This window comes from Molothrus ater, chromosome 2, assembly GCF_012460135.2.
Source record: "Molothrus ater isolate BHLD 08-10-18 breed brown headed cowbird chromosome 2, BPBGC_Mater_1.1, whole genome shotgun sequence".
Lineage (NCBI taxonomy): Eukaryota > Metazoa > Chordata > Aves > Passeriformes > Icteridae > Molothrus > Molothrus ater.
The window spans coordinates 64,942,962-64,954,149 of NC_050479.2; the positions used below are offsets into that span (position 1 = coordinate 64,942,962).

At 41.0% G+C, this 11,188-nt stretch overlaps 1 protein-coding gene across 1 annotated transcript in view; it reads left to right on the top strand.

Moving 5' to 3' along the window:
• The window catches only part of LHFPL6 (LHFPL tetraspan subfamily member 6), a 137,394-nt gene extending 131,104 nt beyond the window's left edge, over nucleotides 1-6,290 (top strand). The window contains exon 4 of the mRNA XM_036390632.2: nucleotides 5,197-6,290. Coding sequence (XP_036246525.1) covers nucleotides 5,197-5,315 — 119 coding nt within the window. The 3' untranslated portion in view covers nucleotides 5,316-6,290. The remainder of the gene's footprint in view (nucleotides 1-5,196) is intronic.
• Nucleotides 6,291-11,188: the final 4,898 nt, after the last annotated feature.

An 11,188-nucleotide genomic window follows, 5' to 3' on the forward strand; every position in this document is an offset into this window, starting at 1 on the left:
CAAAGAAAGGAGTATTTGACCATGTATATGTGTCTACATACAGCAAGACTAAAAAATTTCAATTTGGCTTTTTTTTTCCTCACTTTTTACCCTTCAGAACTTTATGAAATTTTATGCATTTAGTAAAGACCAATTCTAAGTTACCAAAATAGCTTGAAAAAAATACATGCATTAAAAAATCATACATTTTTTTAAAAGTTAAATCCATTGAGAAGATCATATCTGCAACAGAAAAAGTAACCCACTCCACTGAATTCATTATTTTGTATCAGGCTGTTTGCTGGGCTGCAGTTTTACCTTATATAGTGTTCTTTCTTTGTTTCACTTAACTACTTTAATTCTTTCTGGAGGCATTCCAAGTTTAAACTTCTTTTCCTGCTTTTGCATCTGATTTCACATGACAGTTTTTCATTGTTACTGTGTCAAGAAAAAGATCTTCAGCTATTTAATTTATCTTGGCTTTGTTTCAAAATAGGTTTAACTTCTTATTAATTAGCTGATTATCTTTTACATTCATTTATGTCTTTCAAATTTCCAAATCCCAGTATATCCCTTAGCATCACACTTTTTTCTTTTATTTTTTCTGACTACTTTTCCAACACCCTGATTGATTATGTGAATTCACATTCTCTGTAGTACTGTACTCTCTTGTGAATCTGTTAATTAGAATTCCTGCACAACTTCTTGGAAGTAAAAATTGTAGGTTTTATTTTTGAAGGTATATAATTTGTTCTCTACAGTGTGGCTAATTCTGAAACCTTTTCTCCTTCAACTTGGAAAATAGGCTGTACTTAAGGTTAATTGATTAGAGTTTGCCAAGTACTCCAGACTGTGAGTCCAGGATAGTCTTAAAATTAACAGCAAAAAAGGTACAAATATTTAAGATACTAAGTGTTGCAATTAACAGGCTTGCATCCAAGACACTTTCATATTCAGGATATTTTTTCATAAGTGGCAATTATTGGTTATTTTAGATGAAACCATATGTTATTTCCAAGACCTTGATAACTATATGTGATAATTATTTATAAGACATCATGAATAGAAATCCTGGTAAAATTACATTTTGGCAACTGGATCCTGGCACAGCTCCATGGTAGATCAAGTATCTACATATTTTCTGTTGCCAAATTTTACTTACTCCCAAATTTGTCTTAATCTTTATTTGCCTATATATTCAAGAGGAGGAGGGAAGCAAGGGGATGCATATCCTGGCCTCAAGGATCACATTAAAAATCAGGAAAAGACATGGAAGTGCTTTTTAGTAAGCCCATTCATCACTGCAAAACTACCTTTCCATATTTACTGATTTCTTTTGATTTAGTAAATATTGTCTTATGTTCCATGGGACTCTTTTCTGTAAATCTCCTTTTGATAGTGTCCTTGCTCTCCATAATTTTTGTCCTCTGTCCTCAGGAAACATGATTTTTCTCAATCCTCTTAAGAAAGAGTGGAATGTTTCCAGTCTTTCATTTCCTTATTTGCTTGGAAAATGGCCATCCATGCCTATAGCTGCAAGCTCCATTATTCTGTTATTTCAGTGCTCATCCTGACACTCTTGCTGCCAATCCCAGTAAAACAAAGGTGAAAACAAAGTTCTTAATGGCTGGCTACAAACTTCTCTGTGCCAACTTGGACAGTCCTGCTTCACTGAACAACCAAGAGCTCCAATTATTTATGCTCTCTTAAAAAAAAACCCCAAAATCTAGTATTAACAAAGTGCTGAAGTGCTGAAGCCACAGCTTCTCCCTCAATAGTGACCTGTCAGGTGTAGACTGATTTGTTTAAAGCAACACCAGTTCTGTGCAGAGAAGCAAGCTGCTGTGATGCTTGTCATTTCTATCAGCTAGAAAAGCACTTCAGCTGCTGGGAATTTACTTTGGCACAAACTCAGATCAGCCCATCTTAGGAGCAAGAACATGTGCACATTGTTGCTCTCACCTCCACACCCTCAATGGATGGGGACTCCTCTACCTATGTGTATGTGTGTGTATATATATAAAAATATATTGTGTGTGTGTGTGTGTGTGTGTGTGTGTGTGTGTGTGTGTGTGTGTGTGTGTGTATTCCAATGCATCTTTCATGGAAACAACAGAGCTTTTGTGCCTTTCTGTGTGTGTGAAAATTGACATTTCAACAACTGCTTTAATTCTATCAAGTATTTAGGTAGTGTTGCTTCTCATTTTAGAACTTTGACATTAAAAAAAAAGGGAAACTGCAGTACTGGATTTCTAATCTTTTATATGACAGGCTTCATGAATGCAAACTGCTCTATTTGATGGTTGAATTTAAGCCTCATTTCTGCAAATCTCTTCAACATTTGCTTACCACTGAAACACAACTAGTCCTGCTGGTGTCAGTGCAGTAATAGCTTCTCAACTCTGCTTTTTATAAAGCTTTCTGTTACTTTTAAAGTGAGTGTTTTATATCAATGTGAAGCAGAAGTCATTTTACAAAACTGTAACCCAATTATTGATAACCAACAATCTTTCTTTAGGATGCAGTAGACTAAAATAGGCTGTACATGTGGTAAAATGAGAACACCAAAGCAGAAACAACTCCAAAATGTTTTCCTCCTTGTGTAATATAGGGTTATAAAATGCCTGTCATTGTTTTATTTTGACATGTGGCTATGCGATGTAGGCATTCATTGCAATGGGTACCTTTGAGATGGATTATCTCTGGTCTTGTATCTATCCTTAACTATACTTGCAATGAAAAGTATAGCCAAGTCCTATACCTTCAGACACCTGCCCTGCTGCAGGCTCCTTTTCAGCACAGCAGCTTGAAATTCTGTTCTGCTCAGCATCATCCGAGTACAGATCAAGCTGTTCTTTCCAAGGCCTCCCATTGCTCTTGACATGGGCTGGAAATAATGGCCAGGTTTATTGCTGTGTTATTAGTGCTGTAAGGTCAAGCTCCCAGTTCTTTCATCCATTCTCCTGCTCTCCCATTCTTTCATTTGCTCATCTTGACCCAACTCACACTTGTGAACTACATTGCATTTGTTAGATCAAGAGGCTGCCTGCCTGCTGTGCCTCAGAGCATTAAGTAGGGCAGTGGTCCTTTGGGTCCTTTCCCTGGGGAATGGATCATGGTCTGGAGAAATGAATGTTATTCTCTTCAGCCAAGAGTGAATGTATGTGTTATATCTGTTGAACACATCTCTGGCACAGATTTAACAGTTCTTTCTTCTTAATATGTACACACATACTCTCTCCCACTGCCGAGGTACAAAAGTTGAAATCACACCATATAAAAAGGTCAAATTTACTTCATTCTGTCTTGCTTAGGCTACAGCTTTGGGCAGTGCCACCAGGTTAATCTTCAAGCTCTTTTTAAAGTAGAATTTTGACATTTTCTCTACCTGGAAACATCGTGATGAGAAAAATTTACTTTTTCAACTGCACTTAAAATTCTCTAGTAGTTTTTGGAATATTTCACAATTTAAAAAGACCTATCAGATGGAGTCCATCTCATGACAAGAAATGCTGTAGCACACCATACTCTGGTATAAACATGATAATTTTCAAAGTGATCCAGTGAGTTTAAACCTCTGGTGTAGGCTTAAGTCAGTTTTTGAAATTCCCAGCAGAAGCTAAGTACAGGGTGTGTACACAGACAAAGCAATAAGTGGCCCAGAGACAGGTCTCTCTACAGACTGCTGAGTGATTGGGCACATGTCAGCATCAGGGACATTGCCAGGCACTAGACAGCTCTCCAGGGTTTCTGATGGCCTTTTCTTCAGGAAGTCAGACTCTCTGTGCAGTCTTCTGTAAGGAAGGCAAGAATGGTGCTATCTACAGAGCACAACTAGATGACAAACCAAGTAAATCTCTCTATCTGCTCCAGCACATTAAGGAGAGAGGATAGTGAGCCCAAGCCAAGGCCCCAAGTCCTCAAGTGCTCTTGATCACATCAGGATCTTTGTTTCACTGAACATTTTTAAAGTAAAAATTTGCGAGGGTTATGAAGAAAAAAATTAAACAAGTATTATGCTTCCTGCTGAGGTGTCAGCCTGAGATCTTCAAAGTGACCAGGAGCATAAGTGTTGCCTCCCACTAATGTCTCCTTACAAAGCCTGCCAGACAATATCCTGCAAACAGTCAGTGGCAGTGCTGTCTGCCTTGAGGCATGCGAATGCCTTGGACATGTTAAGATGAACAGACATTTCGTGTTTCTTGTGCCTGAGGCAGGATTAGTTGAGTTGATAATTGCCTGAACCTCAAGCCTGGCCCTCAGGGATGCCATTGGGACAGAACACCAGCATGACACCTATTTCTAGATGGAAACTCTGTTGATACCTTCTGTTCTCTGAAGGGAAGGATGGTTTCTGCTGCTTTTGGGAAGGCTGGGAAAGAAGTCTTGCATTGCTGCTTGTGTCTTTCTGAGAGCACTCGCTGCTCAAAGCAGGGTGATATCACCCAAGGTGTCAACAACACAGAAAGAGCCTCAGTGCTAACAAGTCCCAAGCACTCAAAAAGGACAAAGATGATGCAGCCCAAGTGAAAATTGATTTTGAGATGGAGTGAAATCCTGAGGAGTAGCAACAGCCATCTCCTTGCTTTTGGAGATGTCTAAAGAGGCTTCCTCCCTGCTGCAGCTGCTGTTTTCCTGATCTACTCCCCTACTGCAGGCACAGTGCTGAAAGGGAAGTAATCACTTTATGGTCCACTATGGGATTCCCCAGCACCATTTACTGTTGATGAGTTTGACTGTATAAAGATGCTGAGGCCATTAAATTCATTGAAAGCCATATTGTGACCCTCATTAGACAGAAGATGGGTGAATTTTTCAGTAATGGGTTGTGACCTCAAGCAGGGGTAGGGAAATTTGTCTATTTTTTATTTCTAGGCTTTGTGCTTCCATTTCCACAGCAGCCCCCATACAGGTCTTCCCCTGATGCTGCTCTCCTTTGGGGATGGTCAGGGTCAATGCCTGTGTGAGGGGATGTGAGCAGGTCCCCCCGGCCCTGGGTTAGGATCTCCCAGCAGTTCTCAGCCACATCCGGCTTCCAATTCCCGCACTGCAGTGGCAAAGCCTGAATTACACCCCGCATTCCCTGTTGGAGGTGGGCACACAAGTGGGCTGAAATCTCAGAAAAGTGTTTTCCTGGGCAGGCAGAAGGGGAGGGTGTAGGCGGTGGCACTTTCCCCCCATCTAACGCTGACCCTTGTCCCTGTGTTTGCCTTGCAGGGACCTGCCACATCGGCTGGGCCTACTACTGCACGGGCGGGGGCGCGGCGGCCGCCATGCTGGTGTGCACCTGGCTCGCCTGCTTCTCGGGCAAGAAGCAGAAGCAATACCCCTACTGAGCCAGCCCCGGGCAGGGGCCCTGCCAGGCTCACCCAGGTCTGCTGGACAACAGCGACGGACAAGGAATTTTCAAGTGCTTTCTCTCAGGAGCAGGAAGGCGGGCAGCCCCAGGGTGGCAGGGAGGTGCGAAGCCACCCGGCCGGGCTGGGCCGGGACCGGCTCTCTCACCTGAGCCTGCTCAGGGTCTGCTCCAAAAAAATATAAGCAAGTAAAACTCTGCTTTGGCAAAGGGTGAAATTCTGCATGCACCAATTACTGGACAGGCTGGTGAGGGGGGGCAGCGCCCACGCGCTGGGGTAGCGCCTGGCAGCCCCTCAGTGCGGCGCTCCCGAAAGCACACACGCACGCACGCACGCACAGATGTTGACCATGGCACAAAATAAGTAGAGGGGGAAACTTTTTTTTGGTGCGATTCTTCTTTCTTTTCCTTTTTGTTTTCTCTCCTTTTTTTTTTTTTTTTGTTTACTTCTCTCTGGTGGTTTAAGACTTGGTGTTGCAACACTTTTTAATCTAGACATTAAACTTAATAAAAGGACCAATAAGCCACTTAATCAGTATTTTGTATAATCTCTACACATTTTTCTTCCCCAAACATTTATCCACTGCTTATTCAGCCCTATATAACTTTTATTAAGACTCTGTGTTTTCAGCATTATTACAAAATGCAAAATAATTACTTGGCATATGTACCCTTACTATAGTACTTTTTATGAAATGCAGTAAATGGACATTTTCATGTCCATTGGAAATTCCACTCGCGGTACTGTAGAGCTCTGTTGGTTATGTACAACTAACAGCAAACTTCTTCCAGACATAGATTTCTGTTGCTGTTATGTTTAGCTCATTGATGTTGTATTGTGCTGTACCATGTTTATTATTTCAATATTCATTTTTGTAAAATATATATATAATATGTGCTATTTTATGTTTGTATTTGAAAAAATCTCTGTAAATAAATTTTTCCTTGATCAATACTTGCAATGTATGGTTGTGCCAGTAGATGAAACAGTTCCTATCCCAACTCTCCACTGGAAAAATTCTCAGAAATACTCAGGACTTTTATAACCATGCTGTATCCTTTTACCCATAAAACACAGACACATTTAGTGTTCAGTTACACTGCCTGAGGATAGACATCTACTGCCACTGGAGACATTGTGGCATATTCCACATTTTTTCCTGCTCCTGTCAGGTGTCCTGAAGGATTTCAGCAAGACTTTCCCCATTGTGTCTTGGCTGATGCAGACTCAGAATTTCACACAAAACTGTATATCCCAGTTCAGCCAACTGAAATAAGCCTTTTCTTCCTTAACACCAGTAGCTCTGATCAAATACCTACCAGGCAGCATTCTCTGCACAGGACACTGGCACTGTACCTAAAAAACTTAAAAAATCAATCTTTTATTTTCTTTATTTAAAGCAATGTGAACTTAATTTATAAGTTCATAACCAATTTATTTAATCATAACTAAAATAATGTTATTCCCTTTCAAATTTGTTTTTCTGATCCGTTTTCCCAGTATTATATTTCTGTTGAGTATATTTAGGTTACCATCTATGTTTCAGCTGCAATTCTGGTGGTTAATAACACTTAGAGCTGAACAAATCTGGCATCATGCCAGTGCTTTGTACATTGCAAAGGGCAGAATTTCAGAGGAATGTGGAAATAGCAATGTCAGCTTACAGTGATCAATCCTGATATCACTCAATGGAATTTTATTGAGTTTTATTATAGGCTAAGCACTATTTATTTGCTTTTTGGTGCTGTGCAGTGAAAACAAAATTGTACCTGAACGCTTCCAGATTAGCCCATTATAGCCCCATCTCATCTGACTGCACTTCTGCTGAGGAGCACACCAACCATGCTCTGGGGATTTGGCTCCCTACATGGTCTTCCCACAGCACCAGCAGAAGCAGGAGCTCTTCCCTCCAGATTCCAGGTTTTAAGGCTCATCCCTTCTTATGAGGACACAGGACCATACCCAACCCTGCTGCAGGTCAGCAGCACCCCGTATGTCCTCACAGTAAGTATGAAATGTACCTGTTAGAGTTGTGGATTGCTGCTTTATTAAAACTGAAGAAGATATAAACACAATTTTGACTGTGGCTCCCCTGACTGCAGTCAGATCTTTGGCAGGTGTATCTCAATCAAAAAATGCTGCCTTTGTACAGTGGGTTACTGTGGAAACATTCCTTTCCTTCCACTGAAAATGTGCTTGGCTATAAAAAGTTTCTGTGACCTGGCTATAAATATGTGAGTTACTATTTCCCATTTGACTCTTGCAAGGTTATATCCTGGATTGTGCATTGTGAAGAGCACTTTGACTTTTTTTAGATTCTTCCTATGCTTGGGTTCAGGCTTGATTTATCATGACAAACTGGAACTATACAATTACTTCATGAAGAAAACTAGGGTTTTGTTGCAATGCAATACCATTATAGCATGACTGAATTTGTATACAATCTCCTTTTTGAAATTTGGGCTTGAATAAAATGTCAATTTTTAATAATCAAGCCAATGACATATGCTGCACCTGCTTTGAAGCTGTTTATCATATAGCCTTCAGCTGCTGTGATATGAATAAAGCAATCACAGCCTAATTAGGTTTGTCCCTATTTGTGCATTTTGGTTCTGATATCCATTTTGCACTAGAATATAAATACCATTTATTATCATGGTTATCAAGCCTCACAGCTACAAACTCTAATAACTGAACTGGCAAAAGATTGTTTTCGATTTCTCAGTCTGGAGTGTCAATGAAATATTTACAGTATTTACCATGTTTAATTTTCCATTTATTTATTCTTGAAGATGAAGAGCTTGGCCTTGCATTTGTCTAAACAAAAGCGATAAGCTTGCACACAGTCCTAGGACACTGAATTTTTTCCCTGCCATTGCTGGCAATTGTATTCCATAATCCTGTTCATAAATTTATCAAGCTGTATTTTAGAACTGTTTAAGCAGTCTTCCCCCAATAAGCACATTTCAAAATTTATTGCAAAATCTCATTCTTTGGGTGATATACACTTCCTGTGTTCCAGACCACCCAGAGGTCTTAGTCCACTTCCAAAAAATACTCTGGGAACTGCAAGTTTCCTCTGCCACTCCCAACTAATACAGGAGCTATAAATATGTAGAAAAAAAGTCCTATAATTGCAGACTACTGTTCATTATCAGAAGCTGTTTTAGGACAATAGGATAATTCAGGTAGGAAATAACCTCAGAAGATCTGTGGTCCAACCTCCTACCCAAGGCAGGGTCAGTCATAAGGCTACAATATGTTGCCTAGGAGTTTATCTCACCCAATTTTGAAAACCTCCTAGGATGGAGATCATCTCTGAGCAGCCTGTACCACTGCCTGACTGTCCCAAGAGGGAATGACTTTTCCTTATAATTGATCACTTTTTTCAATTAATGAAGACTGTCTCTCATCCTCCCACTGAGAATAATTGAGAAGAGCTCACCTCCATCTCCTGCCACCTCCCCATGGGTGCTGGGTGGCTTCTCTCGGGTTATTGTGTGCCCCCACAGCCATCCTTTCACCAGGCTCAGTAAGTCCTGGCCTACATCACTGCAGGGCCCTGTTCCTTCACCTGTGCAAGACTTGGCATTTCTCCTGGTTGAATTTCATAAGGTTCCTGTTGTGCCATTCCTGCAGACTGTCTCAGCCCTATGGCTGGCAGCCCTACACCTCAACATATTGCCTGATCCCCCCAGCTTGGTGTCATGTGAAAACTTGGTGAGAACACACTCCTCCACTGGCAAAGCCATTGGACAGGAGAGGTTCCAGAATAGACATGCGGATACCCCACTCACTGCAGGCATCCAGGTCCAAACAGGAAACACGACCCTCTGAGCCTCATCATCTAATCAGGCTTTACCCTCCCCATCCAGACCATATTAGCCCAAATTTGGTGCAAAGAACATGGGAGCCTGTGTCAAAAGCCTTGCTAAAATCCCTGCAAACGTCCACTGCTCTTCCCTTGGTCACAAATCCAGTCAATACATCACAGTGAGTCAGAAGGGCTAGTTTGGAATAAATATAATCTGTCTGGAAAGGCATTTCATATATGAAGCTGGAGTGGGGCAAGTGGAGGTGGAAGAACTTGATGCAACTTTATTTACATAAGTTTAGTCTTTGGGAATGACTGTGGGAGAACATTCCCCCACCCAAATCCCAGAGAGCTGGGGACTTTCCCTATGCATCTTAATGTGCACTGCCAGACTCCAGACTCCAGTCCTGAGCACTAACACAGTATTTCCTGAGAGAAAAATGCAAATTGTGTCGTTCAAGCATTAAGTCAGTCATGTCTGCATAAATATGAGGCATGTGAAGGCCTGTCTGGAGTTTTAGAGAGCATTAAGCTATTCCTAACAAAAAAGTAATTGCTTTTCAGGACAACAATATTAACAAACAAATTTTTACTATATGCCATAGAGTTAGCTCTCTCCCCAAAACACAAATATATGTCTATGACAAAAATCCCCAGCCCTTAAAAATGTTTTGAAATTATAACTCCTGAGGCAATTTAACCCCTCTATTTCCTTTTTCTTGAGGGAAAATCCAGAAATCAGTTGTAACTGCAATTTATCTGTCATTCATTGAAATAGTCTGTGAAAAATATCAAACTGACTGACAAGACAGATAATCTGTACATCAACATAAGCATTAATTTTTCTCTACATACTTAACCTTTCAGAGAGACAATGGTGAAATTAGATATGTCTTTTTTTAGAAGTGACATTTAAGTGTAATCCCTTAAGAAGACAGGATTTTAAATATATGCTTTTGAGTATTAAGTGTTTTTATTATTATTCTTGAAATAATGATGGATCAGAGAAAAAAAAGGAAAATTTTGAAACAGTTTCAAGCTCACTTGTCTTAGTGACAGAAGGATGGTTATTAGGCTAACATATAAATAGATGGCCTTTTTCATGTTCCTCACCAAGAAACAGAATGTTCATTGAAATTTAAATTGATATTTTAGCTGAGTAAAGACAGGCTCTGACTCCTTCTGTGGACAATTTTGAGACCTTTTAGTCTGCTAGAAGTATCTGCTGTGAATGTCAGTATGTTGGGTACATATTCTATGTTATGCCAAGCATATTAAATTAGGTAAATGGAAAATGATAGGAATTCTGAAAGGAACATATGGCACGGCTTCATTATATATATATCTACATCACCAGGGCCCAGAGCATTGCTGCCTGATTTCCTGGCTGTCTAAGAGCACATGAACTATAGGTAACTCTGCTCTGAGCATCTTCCATCACACTGGGATATCTCATGACCCTCAAATAGCTCCTCAGTGGGTGCTGTGGCCCATACTGACCGTCACCAGATGCACAATCATCTGTAAACATGCACCAAGGCTGATTGTCTCCCCAGGGGCAATACAATCAGTTTGGCTTGGGGGCAATGCTAGGGCACAGAAAAGCCCCATCTCAGCCAAAGCCAAAGGCAGTCAGAAAGCTGCTCATGCCTTGGGGATGGGAGGAAAGTTTGCTGTCACCATGGAATGCTCCTGTCTGCAGCCCAAGGAGTGAGTCTGTGAGTCTGTGGCCATTCAGGCAACTTTACAGACATTTTTCTCACAGGACACACATGGAAGCCAGTGTGTGGGGTCCCAAGAGAGCACATTAAGGACAAAGAGTGCTCCCATCTAGCTTGTCCCTCTCAAAGACAGTCCCACCTGTGCACAGCTCCTGCAGCAGCCCTTGTGTGAGACCTCTGTACCAGTACCAACTTCAGGACTGAAGCCAAGGTGTTTTGTGTGCTCCATGTGCGTTTGCCAACTGCATGGAGCCCTGCTCTGCATGCATGAATTTCTTCATCCTCTTTTCATTCTCCAGGAGCTAGAGGTAGCTTTG